The 21,103-nt window shown below is 41.1% G+C and overlaps 1 protein-coding gene across 1 annotated transcript in view; it reads right to left on the minus strand.

Annotated features, from left to right (window-relative positions):
* akap6 (A kinase (PRKA) anchor protein 6) overlaps positions 1–21,103 on the minus strand; it is a 366,422-nt gene that overhangs the window by 202,212 nt on the left and 143,107 nt on the right. Inside the window, exons 6-7 of the mRNA XM_048600427.1 lie at positions 5,319–5,441; positions 3,225–3,321 (exon numbers count right to left, since the gene is read on the minus strand). Coding sequence (XP_048456384.1) covers positions 3,225–3,321; positions 5,319–5,441 — 220 coding nt within the window. The remainder of the gene's footprint in view (positions 1–3,224; positions 3,322–5,318; positions 5,442–21,103) is intronic.

The raw sequence follows: 21,103 nt of genomic DNA on the forward strand, positions 1-21,103 counted from the left end.
CCGATCCTTGCAGCACACCGCTGGTCACAAGCCTACCACTGACTCCTGCCAGCAAGCCATTTTGTATCCAATTGCCTAGCTCTCCTTGCATCCCGTATGATCTAACCTTACTAGCCAGGCTACCATGTGGAACCTTTTCAAAGGCCTTGGTAAAAGCCCATGTAGACAATGCCTGCCTCTGTAACTTCATGTATCTTCTAGACTCCATTTTCTCCCCCTTGGTCCAGGAACTCCCTACCTATGTCCGTGACATCACCCACGCCCTCCACCTCCTCCAGAACTTCCAATTCCCCGGTCCCCAACACCTCATCTTTACCATGGATGTCCAGTCCCTCTACACCTGCATTCCCCATGCAGATGGCCTTAAGGCCCTCCACTTCTTCCTGTCCCGCAGGCCCGACCAGTCCCCCTCCACTGATACCCTCATCCGCTTAGCCGAACTCGTCCTCACACTCAACAACTTCTCTTTCAATTCCTCCCACTTCCTACAGACAAAGGGGGTAGCCATGGGTACCCGCATGGGCCCAAGCTACGCCTGCCTCTTTGTAGGTTACGTGGAACAATCCCTCTTCCGTACCTACACCGGCCCTAAACCCCACCTCTTCCTCCGTTACATTGATGACTGTATCGGCGCCGCCTCGTGCTCCCACGAGGAGCTCGAACAGTTCATACACTTCACTAACACCTTCCACCCCAACCTTAAGTTTACCTGGACCATCTCTAACACCTCTCTCCCCTTCCTGGACCTCTCTGTCTCCATATCGGGCAACCACCTAGAAACCGATATTCATTTCAAGCCCACCGACTCCCACAGCTACCTAGAATACTCCTCCTCCCACCCACCTTCCTGCAAAAATGCTTTCCCCTATTCCCAATTCCTTCGCCTCCGCCGCATCTGCTCCCAGGATGAGGCATTCCACTCCCGTACATCTCAGTTGTCCTCGTTTTTCAAGGACCGTAACTTCCCCTCCTCGGTGGTCGAGAACGCCCTCAACCGTGTCTCCCACATCTCCCGCACCTCATCCCTCACACCCCGTCCACGCAATAAGAACCAAAAAAGAATCCCCCTCGTCCTCACGTACCACCCCACCAACCTCCGGATCCAACGCATCATCCTCCGACACTTCCGCCATCTGCAATCCGACCCCACCACCAAAGACATCTTTCCCTCCCCACCCTTATCTGCTTTCCGGAGGGACAACTCTCTCCGTGACTCCCTTGTCCGCTCCACACTCCCCTCCAGCTCCACCACACCCGGCACTTTTCCCTGCAACCGCAGGAAGTGCTACACCTGCCCCCATACCTCCTCCCTCACCCCCATCCCAGGCCCCAAGAAGACTTTCCACATCAAGCAGATGTTCACCTGCACATCTGCCAATGTGGTATACTGCATCCGCTGTACCCGGTGTGGCTTCCTCTACATCGGGGAAACCAAGCGGAGACTCGGGGACCGCTTTGCAGAACACCTACGCTCGGTTCGCAATAAACAACTGCACCTCCCAATCGCGAACCATTTCAACTCCCCCTCCCATTCCTCAGACGACATGTCCATCCTGGGCCTCCTGCAGTGCCACAACGATGCCACCCGAAGGTTGCAGGAACAGCAACTCATATTCCGCTTGGGAACCCTGCAGCCCAATGGTATCAATGTGGATTTCACAAGTTTCAAAATCTCCCCTCCCCCTACCGCATCCCAAAACCAGTCCAGCTCGTCCCTGTTCTTCCTCCCACCTATCCCCTCCTCCCACCTCAAGCCGCACCTTCATCTCCTACCGACCAACCTCATCCCGCCCCCTTGACCTGTCCGTCCTCCCTGGACTGACCTATCCCCTTCCTAACTCCCTACCTACACTCACCTTTACTGGCTCCATCCCCGCCTCTTCGACCTGTTTGTTTCCTCTCCACCTATCCTCTCCTCTATCCCTCTTCTATCCGCCTCCCACTCTCTCCCTATTTGTTTCAAAACCCCCTTCCTCTCCCCCTTTTCTGATGAAGGGTCTAGGCCCGAAACGTCAGCCTTTCTGCTCCTATGATGCTGCTTGGCCTGCTGTGTTCATCCAGCCCTGCACCCCGATCTGCAAAGACTGGTCTTTTTCTTATTGCGAGGTTGTGTCTGTGTTTGGGATTAAGGTGATATAGTTTAATCCTGACTTGTAGCTTTGATGTTAATCAGTAGTTGCCGCTTTTTTAAAGAATGGCTTCTGTTTATCATAAATGGATTATTTTGAGTTCATTAAAGAAGTCTGGTCAACATTCTGGTTAGGAGTACAAAAGAGCAGAATTGACTGTTTTGAGAACTGAATCAACATATTTATACTAATGGTGTGAGTGGTGGAGTAGTGGAATTTGATTATCAACACATTCCTCCTGTCACAGTCATAACAATATAATCATGGCCAAGGAGCTCTTCTGTTGCAGTGGTTATGTCCCTACCTCTGAGCCAGGAGGCCTGGGTTAACATTCTAACTGTTCCAACATGGTGTAATAAATTCCCTGAACAGGTTGATTAGAAAATATTGATAATCATGGCTGATTTTTGGCTTCAACTCTACTTTCCCACTTGCTGTCAGCACCTCCTGATTCCACAAGAGATCAAAATTCTGTCTGTCTTAACTTTAACCTTCTGGAGCAAAGAATTCAAAAGACTCATAACTCTTTTAGTGAAGAAATTTCTCCTCATTTCAGTCCTAAATGATCATCCTGTTAGCTTGAGATTGTGGCCCTGTACCCCAGATTCCAGGAAAAGAACCTCTCAGAGTCTAATTTGGCAAGCTCCTTCAGAATCATGTATATTACAATGTAATCAACACTCATTCTTTTTAACTCCAGAGAACATGAGCTCAATTTGCTCAGCCTGTCATTATAGGACAATCTTCTCATCCCAGTTTCCAATTTAACAAACATTGTTGTGCTCCCTTTCATGCAAGTGTACACCTCCTTAAGTATGGAGACTAAAACTACAGTCCCACCAGAACTCCAAACAATTTATTCTTGTACACCAGTTGAAGGCCAACACGACAGTAGCCTCACTAATTGATGACTGAACCTTCATGTTAACTTTCTGTGTCCATTGTGTAAGTACAACCAAGTCCCTCTGAACATCAACCAACTGGAAAAATCAGGTCCAATGAACATTTACTCATTTTCCAATTAGCAGTGGACTGTGCTAAAATAAAGGGCATTGTGACAGTCTCCTGAAATTGTTATTTGCTACAAGGACTTACCTGATTTGTGCGATTCAATAAGCTCCAGAAGTTGCTGGCCTTCTTCTACCACGGCATCTTTTAGCGCACAGTGACTATCTACATTGAGTTTAAAACACTGCAACAAAAAAAAGTGCCACCTTAACTAGTGAAACATTGGCATCTTCAAAATTAACTGATTTATTAAAAAAAAATTGGTCTTTTTTTTTAGTTGTTTAATCCTGTCAAGACGGTAGGGAATAATACCAGAGTTTTGAAACCATGATTCCTCCTGTATCTTATGTGCATAATTACTTTCCATGCCTTAGTAGGCTATTTTATCATAGAAAACAAGTCTCATTCTTCCTCCTATTTATGTTCCAGAATGTAACATAGGGCATGGGATAACAATCAGAAACAAGAATCCTCAACAATTTGCCTGTCCTGAGCGTGGTTATCATGCCCCCATTATTGACCTGGTTGAAGTTTGCTAATTCAACATATATATTCAAACACCCAACTGAAATCACATAATTATGCTCATTAATACCTAAATAGAACATATTGACACATTGTCAGATAGCTCAGCCGCTGAATGTGTACAAGGGATGAGTTGTTATAACTGAAAGAATTTTTAGTCAAGTCACCTAATCCTCAAGAAAAGGTTTCTGATTGCAGCCTGTGCCTACAGAAGACAATCCTTGAATATTTAAACGCTAACTGAAAAGGGATATTGGTAGAGGCATGGTCATCTCATTATACTCTCAACCAAGGATTGCAGAGGTCCAAAAGAACTCTTTAAAAGTGAACAGTTTAAACATATATATTATTTTGTAAATAAATGTTTGTGTATATCTCCATTCTACTTCGTGTATCTGTTTCAATTAAAATAAAAAATTGTTTCTCTGGATCTGAATTTTGAAAATTGTTGAAGGTATGATTTCAGATTTTTAAGCAATTCAAGAACTACAACCCCAACCACACATTTGGCAGGTGTTTTCAGGAGATGGAAGTGGTCCTTGGCCCTGAGATCATTGGCATTCTTTTCCCCAGTTCCTCTTCCAAACTTCTTCTTGCAAGGATCAATTCCACCTCCCAGAAAAGCCTTCCAAATGTATGGTTGGAGTTGCAGTTCTAGGATCAGATTCATCAGCCACACAAGACCCTACAGAATCCATGACCGGAGACAGGGAATTTACTGGATGGATAATCATATTTGTTAGAGATTGATTGCTGATGAATTAATGATTACAATGAAATACTTGTAAAAATATTACTCTTGCATTGATAACCAATTTAATAAACAGCAAAGCAATTAATTATAACTTTATTTTTGATCTGGTCAGACAATCCTAAGCAAGCACAATGTGAAATAAAAAAATAAATAGCTTACACACTGACTTAATAATAGTGCTTTTACAAAATCTAATGTTTTTCACTGTTTCAATGTAATATTTTTGATAGAGGACAGCACACTTATGAAATAAAATTTTCAACAACAATAGCCTGTATTAACAGGCTGAAGCTTCCATAAAAAATAATCTTGTCTGTATCCACGACTGGATACTAAGCATGTTCCCTAACATTGAGAATTAAATGACAAGTTCACACAAAAGGGATCTAAGTGAAGAACATTTGCACAATTTGCTTTTAATTTTGCAGGAAGCGTTCTCTAATTTGTCATACAATATATGTTACTCACGTTTTCTAACCGATTAGATTAATCCCTGAGATATGCATTGGATAACGATGAGAAAAAGAATCCTCCTTAAACCGATATTGCTGCAGTCAATTATAGCTCATCTGGGATGAAATCTGTACGTCCTAGGATTTCTGCTTATGGTTCAAGTACACACTCGATAAATTCCAAAAAGGATCCCTCACATAATAAACACATTGCATTATAGTCTAAATCAATTAAAATGCGTAATTGCATTTAGTGGATAGTGTGGTGTTATTATGACTGAAATAATGCAATGTTCTTCTTTCTTGATGTAAAAGAGATTTGCCACTTACATGAAGAAAGTGTTCCTTAAGCATGCTGTATTAAAATACTTAATGTTATTCTATTAAATCAAAAGGTTTTAATATATAACTCATTCTGTCAATATGAGATTTCAGGAGTGTATGTCTTACCAAATGGGTTTCCAGATAAAGCTTCAGACTGCATGTATCAGCTTTTGGAGGTGTCCAGTTTTCAGTTGTTTCCATGGCTTCAAACAACCAATGAATCAATTCATCAAGCTTATTTACAAAACCCTAAAGAAACAGGAATAATTTAAGAAGTAATCAAAGTTATTGAACTGAACTAATCTTTAGCCATTGCAGAGAATACTAGTTTCAAGGGTTCTGACTGAATAACGATCAAGGTTTATTGCTGATGTCAGACATCAAACTAGCCCTCTTTTGTTTGTCTTTCTGTCATAAGACAAAACCACCCTTTGAATAGTGTTAGCGTGAGGCTCAAAAATGATATCTCCAAACCAAATGATTAAGAGTTAATTGTGAACAGTTATTTGGACATGGCAATAAACAATTGCAGGAAAATACATGAAATACAGGCTTAGTGTAAAAACAGTCCGTTGTTTTAACAAGAACCTTGCCTTAGTTTGGAATCAGGCTATTTTGCAGTGACACCTGGATTTGTTTGTGACCACCAAGCAAAGAGGAATACTTAGGAAAGCACTGAGGAATGGAAATACAACACGTAATATCAGATTCAGAATGACATTAATTTGGTGACATTTTGTAGCTCGCTGGGACCTTTCACTATCAGATTGGGGTTGATGAGATTGGGACCAGTGGCTCCTTACTATTGGACTGGGGTTCATGGACCATGCTGTGGAAACTGAGATAGATCTCCAAAAGTCAGCCATCACCCGGGAGTCAATGATGGGCAAAGGCAGTGAGACTCACTTGTGGAATATATCTAAGGTAGTTTAAGCAAATAGCTCATTAGTTTGCACATATCTAAATTAGATTAAGTAATAAATTTTTGCTTGATATTAAAGTGCACGTCTTCTTGTATTCATTCCGATCAGACCTTAAAGAACCCATTGGACACTTACAATACAGAGTGGTAAGAAATTTTATTATTTTATTAGACCACGTTAAGTACAACAAATACTGTTCCCTTTTCTTTTTAAGTGTAAAAAGTAATCTCTGAGCATCTTTTAACAGAATGAAACCAAGTATGTACATTAACAAAAACTGAAGATATTCTACCCCTCCTCACCTAATTGTAACATTAGAAAATATATCACAATGTCTGAATATATTACAATGCATAAAATAGGAAACAAAATAAGTCACAGCAGTGATTCAATAGTTATAAAGGTGTGTCAAAGTTTATCACGTTATCAATATTTCTATTTGTAGAGAAAAGTTTATAGATGGTTGTAAAATCTCTGAGTAGATTTCTGGCAGGGGAGGTGTTAGGTCAGGAGGGGGGACTGTCAAATGTGAGAGGTGTCATGGTGGAGGGGTCTGCTTTTAGGGCAGTCAGTGAGGAGGCGAAATTCAGTTTAATAGTTAGGAGAAGGAGTAGGTCTTTAATCCTAACTTATCCTGGATAAGTATTAAGCTTAAGTGAATCAGCACTCTCCTAATTCTCCGACTTTAAGGGACTTTCTGATGGTTTTAAGTAAAGTGGAATTGCCCATTGGAATTATCATTTTCCTGGGCAATTCCTTCAGAGTCATCTATGTCAAGATTTCTGCATGGTCCCAATGCCCAACTCCAGTCTACATTGCAACGTGACTGACTGGCCATCAGAGTATCTGAGCCAATACATATGCCAGAAATTCCAGGTCATTTGTATGCCAGCAAATATGTTATTCCCTATGAATTTAAGCTTCTCCTGGTAAAGGATGTTCATATGGGGAAAAGGACAATTCCCTGTTTCTGCCCTTCAAGAAACAAGTATTTCCAAGAATTACAGACAGTAGCCCTTGTATTGTGCGCCAACAAATATCTTAGCTCCAACCTCAGAAAGCATCTTTACCCAAGCATCACAGCATTTTGTATTTCACACAGGAGCTACCGTGTACCTTCTCTAAGTGATGACTGTTAATTTTGTTAAGTTGCAAACATGTGTCAAATGAGATACAGTTTTATGCCGTGGCCCTACAACAAATTAGACTCAAACTGACTAAAATCATTTCACATTAGATTGAAATGTATATCAGGTAAATGTTTCATCCAGCCAATCAAAGCTAAACTGAATTCTGAACTCCGGGACAAACAAACAGCCACTTAATTTGGTGAACCACTGAGTGCACAAGAACATTTTCAAAGCAATTTTCCCTACTTTTATCTGAATTATAGAATTCTTCTTGTTTGGTTGTTGTGAGTTCTGTATGCCTTTGGTTCTGTTTCTATTAATCACACTGACTATCCTTTCAGGCTAAAGACACTGATGAAACATCTGTCATTCTGTTCATCTGGAGAGAAACAATTCATGCCAAATCTGGTCAGTCACCAAAATTACTTTTTTCCCAACCCATGGAAGAATTGCCTCCTCATAGCCCTAGTTCTGTGCTGTTTAAATTGTCATCCGTTGCATCATCACCTTACGGACTGATTTTTCTGACATTTACTACACCAGCCCTTCATATTTTTCAGCTAATTCTGAATTTCTGGTGTCTCAACATGAGGTCCCACAATTTTATCAATCCCATTGATATATTCAGGAAAACCGATTGATGTAGGATAAAACTGAAGTGCATCTTTATTTGGTCCAATATTACAACACAACCACACCCTGCTTTTGTTTCTTTATTGACTGGGAATTTTTTTTTAAACTGATCATGTGAACCCCTATAAAAGTCCTACAACTCTGGATAATTAAATAAACACAATCGACATCAATCTCAGCAAACTCTACTTTTCTCATACCAACGACTTGATTTGAAGGCTTAAATATCTCAAGATGCTTTCCCCATCTTCAGATTGCATTTGTTGTTCTAAGTTAGTCAGCATCCTACCTACCATCAGAGATTGATCTCTCAGCGATCATGCCCTTTACTTGTCTATTTCTTTTCCTCAACGGCTTTATCCTGATACCCCGTCCCACTTTTCAATAGGCTGTTAAAATATGTAACCCTTCAATTGTGTGTTAATTTCCCACAAAGCCCATAAATTCCTTTACTTTGTTTCATTGAAGAATGCTCTAGCTCAAGGAGTGATGTATAAATTTTCATTACTGCTGTCAATTTTAACAAAGATTAAAAATAGTAAGTGTGCAGCATTTTTGTGACCTGTAATGCATGATTATAACCAAAGATTTGCAAATAATGTGGCCATCTTGTTACTTCTCCCCTTAATTTATTAAATGATATCTTAGGTTTTTCTTATCATTTGCTTTCCTCAGTAAGTGTAATTTTGTTTTACCTTGCCAGAAAGGAAGAACTGTGGCATCAGTGGTTCTTTCAAATTAACATGAAACTGAACTTTCTTTTATCAGATACCATTCCATTGAATTTAGTTTTGCTGCCATCATCAGGGCATAAAGGTTAACTACTACATTGAGCAGTGTGAATGTTAAATTTTGTTGAAATTTTATCTTCAATCAAAGCTGTAGTACCATAACATTTCACTTTGTGCTGCACTGTATAACTGTAACATATGCTAAAGCGTATCTTGGTAACTAACTTTCTGCAACAGTAAGTCTTCATTTGTAGAGCAAATTAACAATAAAATGAGATCTTCAGAAATCCATGACATTGTTAAATATGATGAAAATAACATCCCCAACCTATGTGTGGTGAAGACAGTTGGTAAAGCTATTCCATATTGACTTGCATTTAAATCTCATACTGAACTGGCAGAGTCAATGGGAGTGGTATTTTCTCGGATGACCATTCACAAACTCAGTGATACTTGTCACCTCTACCTGTATGAGATACCATGCAACAGTTGCTTGAGGTAGCACAGTGTGGAGCTGGAGGACCACAGCAGGCCAGGCAGCATCAGAGGAACAGAAAAGTTGACGTTTCGGTTTGGGACCCTTCTTTAGACCCTTCATTTCTGAAGAAGGGTCCCAACGCGAAACGTCGACTTTCCTGCTCTTCTGATGCTACCTGGCCTGCTGTGCTCTTCCAGCTCCACACTGTGTTATCTCTGACTCCAGCATCAGCAGTTCTTACTATCTCTGGTTGCTTGAGGTAGTTCTCTGCCACCAATCCTCTTTTGTTTCAATTTTTGCCTAGACGCTTGGCTCCCAAATCAAGTGTCACTACTGACTGGGGTTCTACCTGTCCCAGTCTTTCTGATTCATATATGGGATAGGGATGTCGCTGGTAAAGCCAGCATTTATTGCCCATCCCTAATTGCCCAGAGGCCTTTTAAGAGTCAACCACATTGCTGAGGGGGTACAGAAGCACATGTAAACTAGACCAGGTAAAGGTGGCAGTTTTCTTCTCTAAAGGACATTAATTGCAAAGGCCTGGCATGGTAGTTGTATCATTCCATATCACCTGTCCCTTGTGGGTAAACTTGCAAAAAAAAAACCCACCTGTGATCACAAGTCCATCAGGAAGTGGTCAGCACAGCATGTCCTCAAGAACATGTTGGAAAAGGAGAGGGTAGATCCTGTCAGGTGGCTCCCTGAGCTGACTATCAAAGTTATTTGGCAAATTGCCTCATCACCAGAATTTTCCAACAAGTGCTGAGACATAACTTGGCTCTTGGTGAGAAGGACACTGCCCATCAGATCCTTCATGCACACCCATCTCTGTGCACCAATGCATGCTGCCCTCAAAGTGGCTGTACTGACAAACAGACTGTCACACATCTCCTTCTAGAATGTGCCTTTGCAAAGAAGGTCTGCAGAGAGACGCAGTGGATTTTGTCAAGATTCGTCCCAAATATCTCCATGATGCAGGAGCTGGTGTTCAGTTGTCTGTTCCCTGGGATGCGCACCAAGACTAACATCAACTGCAACTGGAAGACCAGCAACTTGGTAAAAGCTGGTCTTTGGCCTGCCTGAAACTTGTTGGTCTTCCATGGTAAAGAGTTGTTCTCAACCGATCATAGTTGGGATTATGATTGGTATGGACTGGTTGGATGGAAGGGTCTGTTTCCATGCTGTTTGACTCTATGACTCCATGAGTGTTGCAAACTGGCATATTCCAAGGTCCATGACTGCATGCTGAGGGATATGCTAAAACTTCGGGCAGCTACCACCAAGGCACAGAGAGCAAAGACTACTGTTTAAGGTCTTTCTGCAAAAGTAAACAAGGGCCTGTTCAGTTCTTTGACACTCAAGTTGCCTCAAAATGAACATAAGTAGTTTCCAGCATAAGTAGAAAATATCTTTGTTCTTGCAACTGTCGAGAAGCTCTGAGAAATATTAAAATTCCAATGTTTTGTTTGGGTTTTTTCTCTTTGCAAAGGCTGCACAGAACGTATTTTGTGTACACATATAGATGATATTTTATGAACAAAGTATATTTTTGAAATAAAAGGAATGTTCCCTCTAGGCTATGTAGCTGCTTCAAGGGTACACACATGTCAATTGATACATTGACTTCTGGTTTTGGAAGTCACTACTGTGCATGGACCTAGACGTCTGCACAATGGTAGGAAAAATTAAATTGGATGTAGGTGATAGAGCAGACACAACTATCAAGTACCTCCTGTTCTCAAGGTTTTCAAGTCTGGAAAAGGTTTTATCACATGGTAGTAATAAGTAGAACTACATTTAGTCAAGTCCAGCTACTAGGACTTTAGGGAGCTGGTACAGATACATCTGCTTCCTCTAAAAGCTACAGTAGAACTCCTTGAGCTGAATCTTACTAAGTTCCAAACCTCAGTATACAGAAAAGCAACCCATACTGATCAAATCTTCAACTTCCAAAGCAACCACTCAATGGTCACAGACAAAGCTGTATTAGGACACGATAAGTGGGCCAGGACACACTGCAACTCCCCAGAACCACACAGGAAAGAGGAAGAGCACCTATACAAAAATCCTCACTAAAAATGGATACCCACACAACTTCATCTGCAGATGCCTACTAAACAGACAACAACAGGAGGACACAGTACGCCCTGACACACTGGCCACACTGCCCTACATCGAGAACATATCGGAACTAATGAGACTCCTACGACCACTAGGAATCATAGTGGCCCACAGCCACTCTACGACAAACACTTACAAGGATTAAAGAACCCATTCCCACAATATGCAGAACCAACGTAGTTTACAAAATACCATGCAACAACTGCTGCAAACATTACATCGGACAGACAGGAAGGAAACTAGCCATCAGAATACATGAACATCAACTAGCAGCAAAATGGCACGACGAACTGTCCCTAATATCGGGACATTCAGACAATGAAGGCCATCAGTTTCACTGGGACAAGGTAACCATATTAGCTCAAGCCAAACATAGACACGCACGGGAATTCCTAGAGGCATGGTTCTCCGCCTGTAATGCAATCAACAAACACTTAGAAATGGACCCCATATACAAACGCATTCAGATCAAAACCAGAAATGACACTCCTCGCCATAACAGACCTGACAATATAAATTCTAAGCGGAGTAGAATAACACCGCTTCATCGGAGAATCCACTGATGGTGTCACCTAGCATGGTGACGAAATGTCTGAACGAGAACAAGCCAGCTTGGCGAGCATGTCAACAACCTGAATCTTACTTTTTTTGGCTAAGTCTGAGCTGTGTTCAGGTTTTTGGAGGCATTTCTGTCACAATGCCAAGTGAGTTTTCTTTCTTCATTCTTCATTTGCAGGATGTGGGTGTCACTGGCTGGTTTAGCATTTATTACCATTCCTAATTATCCAGAGGGCAGTTAAGAGTCAACCACATTGTTGTAGGTCTGGAGTCACATGTAGGCCAGACCAGGTAAGGATGGCAGTTTCCCTCCTAAAAGACATTAATCAACCAGATTTTGTCTTTTTTCCCCAACAATTGACAATGGTTTTATGGTAATCACTAAACTCTTAATCCCAGATTTTTATTCAATTCAAATTCTTCTATCTGCCATGATGAGATTTAACCTCAAGTCTCTGGATTAATGTAATATCCCCTGCCCACATCTTGCTGTATATTCCCAAACTCACTTTATAACTACCTACCCTGCCACTATGGCATCCATCATGTCCAATTCCTGCCCCATCTTACCATGTGCTATTCACAGAACAACCCACCACTCTACAGATATCCTGGAACATGCGGCATTATCTGCCACATTGTTAAAAGCCCATTGTCTACCTGAACAGCAGTGTTAGTTTGGAGCCGTACTGTCTGGTACCTGACATTTGTCCCAGACATGGCAAACAAAGGAAATTTGGTACCCTATTTTGTGGGCAGTTAAAGACCTGCTGGATGGGGCAGATGTAGGACTTCTTCTCTCCTCAGGACTATGAATGGGGGCTATAACACTAGACAGCCTGCGACATCTTCCCTCACTTGCTGTCTCCCATCCCAAACCACTGACCCTATATGCCCACTGTGCGACCTGCTCACTCACTGGGGAACACCTCCTCACTTGCACCAGAAGTAACAGCTGTGTCACACATCTCCATAATACTGGCCTCTGACTGTCCCGAGTATCTGACTGACAGCTGGACCAAGCCCCTGGACTGGTATCAAAGGCTTCCCTTCACTTACTGCGCTGGGACCCTCTTACTGAAGGTTCAGCCCTTGATTTGACTAGGTTTGCTAATAACCATGACAAGTTTCCCACCTTTGTGTCTGTACTAACTGGTCAGGCAAAACAGGAGGAATATGAGTCTCATATCTCTGGCTGAGGGGGCAAAGCACAAAAAGGAAAGGGAAATACAGAAATGTTCAGAAGATAGAAGCAGTAGGCCATTCAACTCCTCAAACCTGCTCCAACATTCAATATGATCATGGGTGACAATTGAGCTCAATACCCCAATCCCACTCTCTCCCCATATCCATTGATCCTTTTAGCCACAAGAGCTATATCTGCTTCCTTCTTGAGAACACAATGTTTTGGCCTCAACTACTTTCTGTGGTAGTGAATTCCACAGGCTCACCACTCTCTGGGTGAAGAATTTTCCCCTCATCTCAATCCTAAAAGAATTATCCCGAATCCTTAAATCACGACCCTGGCTCTGGACTCCCTCACCATCAGGAACAACCTTCCTGCATCTAACCTGTCTAGTCCTGTTAGAATTTTATAGGTTTCTATGAGATTGCCCCCATCATTCTTCTAAACTCCAGTGATTATAATCCTATCCAACTCAATCTCTCCTCATACGTCAGTCCTGCCATCTAGGAATTAATTTGGTAAACCTTCGCTGTACTCGCCCTATAGCAAGAGCATCCTTCTTCAGATAAGGAGACCAAAACTTTACACATTATTCAGGTGTGGCCTCACCAATGACCTTTATAATTGCAGCAAGTCATCCTTGTGCCTGTATCCAAATCCTCTTACTATGAAGGCCGATATACAGTTTGCCTTCTTTACTGCCTTCTGCGCCTGCACACTTACTTTCAGTGACTGGTGCACGAGTACACCCAGGTATCATTGAATGTTGCTCTGTCTTAATTTACAGCCATTCAAGTAATAGTCTTCCTTCCTATTTTTGCTCACACTTATCCACTTTTTAGTGCATCTGCCATGCATTTGCCAACTCACTCAACCTGTCCAAGGGAATGCAAGGCAGGGATACTATGAGCATCTAGGGTAGGGTCAGAGTGACTGAGCACTATGACAGCGAGCGAAGAGTCTGATCGAGTCCACAAGTTGGGTGCATGTCTCTGAGGGCACAGTGTCCATGCTGCAGCATTACAATGGCAGTTGCCAGCAGAGCTTGAGGCGCCGCATTAAAGTGCAGAAGTGGATTGGAGATGTGTCATGAGGAGGCTGGAACATATTGATGCCAATGTCTAGGGTCATTGTTATCTGTGAACATGGTGTTCGTGTGGCGGGTGACCATTAAACGTGCCCTGAGATGTTGTTGCCCAATGTCCAACATGGAGTGCCTTTAGAGCAAAGAGCTCAGGTCATCAGGTACCTGATCAGATTGCCATGTCGAGTTTTCTTAATGCCTAGATTGTTTGGTGTGTTTAGTAAGCTAGGAAGACGTGTATTAATGAGATGAGTTGGGCTGGTAATAAGGCGATTAGCATGTAATAAACCTCTTCATTGGCAACTTGTTGCTGCCCAGTGAGAAGGTTGCTATGGCGCTTGCGAAAAGCATAAAAACTGGAGTGAGATACACCTGATGTCACGGTCAGCCTGGTGAGACTTCCTTTCTGATCCTGCCACAAACCTTGCCATAGCTGATGTCACTCAGACCGCTATAAGATTTTCTTCCCTGTCTTCACCCCAGAGTATATGTGGCATCAGTAGAATGAGTGGAGCCAATGTGACATGAACATTAATCTCTTCAGGACCATTACCTTATCCAATGTTCTTTCCCCACAGTTAGTCCACTACACAATCGTGGATGGCAGCTCCCTCGATCTCTGACTTCACAAATGCAGGCAGCCTGGACATGTTCCATACTTTTCTCAGGATGCAACCTCTCAGATTTGGAAAATAGTAGATCTCTTGCTTCAGGACTGTGGACTCTTGTTGATCCATGGATCATTTCTCCACTGGAAGATCTTTAATCTTACATATATCCTGCACAGAGGACATTGTTATTTGTAGGAGTTGTTGTTGGTACTCTACCTTATCTGGAGGACTTACAACCTCTTGAATTATTTTCCTGGAAGACTTTTTGTTGAAATAAGTACGATTTTCCTTGTAAGATTCTGGATTTTGGCATCAGACAACCACATTGTAATTAGAAGGAATAGTCTCTTTATAGTATCCTGGATGTGTAAACAAGGCATCTTGTTCTTCTTGATTGGGCACTAGATCTGGGGACATTAGTTTGGCTCCCATGGAGATATATGCAGGTTATGTCCCAGGAGTTGTTGGTCAGGCTAGACATTTTCAGTTGCCCATTTTAGTTACTTGACTGATGCAGTGAACTTTTTTCAGCTTGTCAGTTGTGTTTCTGAAAGCTTGCTGCTTACTTGGCATTATCACTGTCACTGGCATTGACTGTTCTGCTTTAGGATTCAGAGTGAATGAATATTTCCATCAGTAGTGTGAAGCCTGTGACTTCCTTTATGTTAATAATGTTTAATAGTTCCCTTGTGCCAATATAAATGGTGTCACTTGTTTCTTTCTTCTGTTAGGAGTCTGCTATAAATCTGAGAAGCACAAAAAGGTGTTTGGGCTTGTAGCTTGACAAGTTTGTGGATGATAATTTGTTACTGGACCAGTTGTTGTCTTGGAAGTAATGGGACCCCTTCCAGCTCCTTAAGACAGGTTGAGGTCAAAACAAGTAGGCTTTTTCAAAAGTGAAGACTTTCAATTGTGAGCAATATAAACATTTTCAACCATTTTATACTCCTTGCATTTTAATGCAAATTGTAGCATTCCCATATTCTTACCAGTTAAATAAAAACCGAAAGAACTGCGGATGCTGTAAATCAGGAACAAAAACAAAGTTTCTGGAAAAGCCCAGCAGGTCTGGCAGCATCTGTGAAGGAAAAAACATAGTTAGCGTTTCGGGTCCGGTGACCCTTCCTCAGAACTTAAACACTTTGTTCTTAACAGTTACATCGGCGATTCCACGTAGCCTCTGTAAGCTGAAGCTCTGTTTCTTCAGCCATGGCAACTGGTCTGGTACGGTAGTGATCTCAGCGCAGGTATTAAGCCTAAATTTAATGGATTGTACACTGACATAAACAACTTCTGTGAATCTTGGACCATTGTGATTACCAATTCCCTCTATAAATATGCTGGTTATATTTTCTAACGGATATTGCTGCACTATATTAACGTCTTTGTATGTGTAACCTCCTCCTTTCCTACAACTTTGTAATGTTGTCATACTTCTGGACTTAATGTTCGATTTTGAGGCAATGCTGTATTTTAAGATATGTTGCCCCATGCAAAGTCCAATCTTATGTTCTGTATGGTCCATCTCTGACCTTGAATTTGCTACAAAGTATTATATCTTTTTGTCAATTTCTTCACAATGTGCTGCCCAACCTTGACTGCAAGTGTGTTTTAAGTCTGCATCATCGCAATAAGGTTTGTAATCCACTGTTCCTTGAGCTTGTTTTCACAAATGCTGTTTGAAATTGAATTACTGTAGAGCTTTCAAGAATCTATGCAGCATCTTCTTTATTCACCGATCTTTAGTAACTCTATATAATTCCTTGACTGTATTAAATTTTTCAATAAAGCTATAAATTATTTCACAGGCTGTTTTCTAAAGATTTACTGATTTCTAGACTTTTTAAAACTCCTTTATTTGTGATATAGTATCTCCATACTGCTTATAAGGTTTTCCTGTCTTTTGCAGGATTTCCTGACCTTTTTGAATGATCAAAATGATGGCTGCTGCTTATTCTGTGGTTTCCCACCTTCTGTAGCCAAGATGGAGGTTTTGCACTTGTTCCCAGGTAAAGTGGACCTTTTCTGCCTTTCAGAGTCTAAAACAAGAAGCACTTTCTTGTACACTATTTCTGCTGTGGTTTTTATAAACCTTCCTGCCAAAATTCTGGTTAAATTGTTGAGTTCCACTTTGTTCGCCACTTCAAGTACTTTGTGGTACAGGATGAGGGTTATTTGAGGTAGTGTGCTGCCAACATTCTCTTATCGTTTGCTTTCTCTTGGGCTTATCTAGTGGATAGTGGTAGAGGATACACCACCATAATTATCTACAGAAGAGGTGCTGTTTTAGATATGAAGAAAGTTTATTGCATGATAGCAATAACTAAAACAGCATTTGGTAAGCGATAAAAACTAGGGCATTCAAGATACATCTGCTCTCTCAAAAACTAGAGTTGTCTCGTCTCGTGTCTCCCATCAAATGTATGTTACATTACTAAAATAGTGGAACCAATGTACCCCCTCAGAACCATTACCTTATACAACGTGTTGAACGTCTTAGGCTCAGTGTCATTGGCTGCCTTCAAAAGGGCTAAAAGGTGAGCCTAGAATGCATCTAACTGATAAAAGCACAGAACGTTACAAAAAAGGCCATTTGCCCCATTTTATTCGTGCTTGCTCACTGACAGAGCAAATCAGTCCCACTCCCCTGCCTTTTTCCAGCCATTGCACTTTACAAACTAACCACTACTACAGAAAATATTTTTCCTCATGTTATCTCTGTTCTTTTGCTAAGCACTTTAAATTATTGTCCTCTGATTCTCAATTCCTCTACCAACGGGAACAGTTTATCGAGATCCATCATGATTTTGGACACTTCTTTTAAATCTCCTTTCAATCTTCTCCAAGGGAGGATTCATTCCCAAACACCACCATTTCACAACATCACATGCACAAAATACGCAAGAGGAAAGAAATGACTTCTCTCTTGAGAAAGACTTCATGGATAGGTTAATAAATCTAGGAAAGAATCAAGGAATCCACATTACAGCATTGCTATTACATTGAGATACTGCAAAGAACAATCGATACAGAAATAAATCTTAGGAAGAATTTGGAGCATTTTGTAGGGCTTTCACCAGAATATTCTCCTCCATTCCACACTCACCCATATTGATTAAAGCAGAAAAAGAAGAATCTTATAATCTGTACCTGAAACAGGTGCTATTGTCTTTTGCAAATGCAGACAGGGTTCTAACATCTGTTTGAAACACTGAGTTGTCCTGACAGCAGATGGCGTTGGGGTCAAAATGCAGCATAACAAACAATACTTAAAGAAACTATACTTACTTCAGTCACCATCAAAAGTAAGTGTATAGAAAAGACTTACTCAAAAACTGAGTTAGGAAATGCAGGCATGTTTGTTCTAGTGCTATCCTAGTACCAAAGCCTATTAGTAGTTCTCCTCTCACCCAACCCTTCCTTCCAGGTTGTTTCTACCTGCACCAGGTTTCTCCCCTGTCCCCCAAGTCCCTGTCCCATCAACTTTCTTCAGGACCTATATGAAGGCCTTTGACAGTAATTCAGTGACTTAAAATTGACATTCATCTCTTGAGAGAGCTGCCTGAGAATGCCAATCAACCAGCAGCAACTCATGTAAATGCAGTTTCAAGCCCAAGGTTAGGTGGGTCTCAGGCCAACCCATTTTCAGTACCAAGATCATTCTCTGCCAGCTTCTAGGCTGCTGCATTTAATAAGTATCTGTACCCTTATTTAGTTATTTGCTTCCCAATGTCTAAGTATCAGAATGTATAATTTTCTCTAAAGTTTAACAATTTATTGCTTTTCAAAGATGGATTACAGAGGCATTAGTAGTAACGTACTCAATCAGAATTACAGGTAGAAGGACTACAGTGATGATTCGTTATTGTTCTGCACAGTTCCATTATAATTCAAGTTCATACACTGACTTATTGGGATTCCAGAACCTATTCCTCACTTATTAAGTTAGGAAGAAATGCTCATAGGGTACACAGTACAAGAGAAATTTAGTGCTCAACAGCTTGGTTGTTCATGTTTTATATTTCAATTGATACAATCTATTTTTGATGTGCATCATAAGCCCTGGAAAAAATAAGTCAATGCTTCTTACTGCAGATTGATTCCCTCAATAGTAACCCTATCTGTATGTGGAAGATACAAAACAATACCATTGTGTGGTTGGTTATACAACTGATTCGTGCTTTTAATGCAGAATAAAAAATTACACTTTTATTGTCCTTGAAAGGACAATTATTCACCAAAGCTGTGGCATATTTTCTTCTAAAATTGAATAATTGCAGAAGAAGGGAGAAGGCAAACTGCAAGAAAAAAGAATCAATATACTGTCAACATAATTGGCAAAGGCATCTTATAAATAATGAAGACAACATGTAGAAAGTAAAGTGGTTTTCAAATCATTTTGGCCATCAACATTGTACAATAAATACAATGAAATTTGGCATCATCACTGCTTTCAGTTTCATGCATGTGCTATGTCTATTTGATAGAAAAAGCTACACTGATTCTTGTTGTTTAATGAATGGCAACGAACAAATATATTTAAATTTTATTTAGCTCTAAAGGCAATGAAAAGATCTGATTTGACATTTCAAACTCTCAACAGAGGAGTTAATTTTTTTTTTCCACACTATCATTGAATAATGAAGCACAGAAGATGATCATTTGGCCCATCTTACCTGAGAAAGTTCTTCGAAAGAGCCAACCAATTAACTCCACTGCCCTGCTCTTTTCCTACAGCTCTATAATTTTTTTTCCCCTTTAAATACTTAGCCATTTCTGTTTTGACTGTTGCTATTTCTATCCTCCTTTCAGGCATTGTGTTCCGGATCTCAACAATTTGATGTGTAAAATGTTTCCTGGTGCCACTCCTTTTCCAATCACCTTAAATCCGTGACTTCTGGATAGTGATCCTTCTGCCATTTGAAGCAGTTTCTTTCCATTTACCCAACCAAAATAATTCATGATTATGAACAGATTTGTCAAATCTCTACTTTGCTTTCTCTGCCCTAAGGAGCGTACACCAGCTTTTTCAATCTCACCACATAAGCAAAGTCCCGCATCCCTGATACCATTCTCGGAAATCTCTTATGCATCCTCTTCAATGCCTTGACAGCCTGCAGAAATGAACACATTACTCCAGCTGAAGCCTAACATCAAGGTGGCAGCAGAGTAGGGCTCCTGAGCCAGGGTTTATCCATTCAAACTGCTTTTCTTTTTTTTTCTTTTTTTTTCTTTTTAGTTCATTTTACTTACCTCTTGCCCTGAGCTCGGGTGGGATTGGCGGTGGCAAGGAAACCCAGCACAGGCTCGAGTGGGCCCAGCCTCATGACAGCGGCAAGTAGGCCCAGCTACTCATTTTTCTGGGGCAAGCACGGGACCTGGCATCAGAATTGGCGACTGCTACATCAGCGGAGGTGACATCAGTGAGGCAGGCCCAGCGACAAAAGATGGCGCCTGACAATCAGTGGCTTTGTCGTTGTTTGGGTCTGGCGGAAGGGCATCGCAACAACATTGACAATGTGGGCCCAGCAGCAAAAGAGGCGACTCTGACATTGGTCGGTCCAGCACAGGCGGCAGCAAGGCCATGGTGGAGGAGAATCAGTCCAGTGGAAAAACATGGCGCCTTAAGAATGGTGGCTTCAACGTTGCTAGTGTCTGGTGTAGACATGGCGAAGCAGTGGAGGAGGTATGGCAGCGCACATGTCTTTGATGATGAGCTGGCTCAGGGCTAATGGCCTCTCTTCAAGCTATATCTTTCCTTTTTTTGTATTCTTAAAACTATTCAAAATGGTGGCAGATCGTGATGATAGTGGAAAAGCTTTACACTGTATTTTACTGCTTTTTCTCATTGTAAAATACACATGACAATAAAATCATTCATATTCATAACAAATGTTCTATAAAGACTGATCACAATCTTTTAACTTTAGTACTCTCCATCCTCATGTGCACTCTGCCTGAAGGCAGGTTCTTAGTTTATAGCCTTCAACATACCTTTTCTGTCCTGTGACATTCTTTTCACTTTTCAATAACTTCCTACAATTTTCAAGTCATCCAGCTTTGATAATCTTTGGTTTCCTCTTTGTCTTTCCCCTTGAATTCTTCCATCCATAATATCTCTTATTAGCCTGTTTCCTTTTCAGATGCAACCTACAACGTCCCTCTGCCTTTTCCTAATTATGTTCAACAAATTTCTTTGGTTGTTTGCTCTCCTCAGCAGGTCATCATTTGTTATTTTTTTCTGAATCTTTCCATTCTCTTCTGAACCAATATTTCAAAACTATTTAACAAGTTACTCTCCTTTTTCTGTAAAACCTAGGTCTCAAAAGCATACAAAACAAGTCACTTCTTGAATTATTTATTTAGATTTCCGGTTAGCAACTGTCTCTTCTTACAGCTGCATCTTCCATCTGCAGATATATACTTTCTATATACTTAAATTCTTGCACCTAGTAT

This window comes from Rhincodon typus, chromosome 8, assembly GCF_021869965.1.
Source record: "Rhincodon typus isolate 14 chromosome 8, sRhiTyp1.1, whole genome shotgun sequence".
Lineage (NCBI taxonomy): Eukaryota > Metazoa > Chordata > Chondrichthyes > Orectolobiformes > Rhincodontidae > Rhincodon > Rhincodon typus.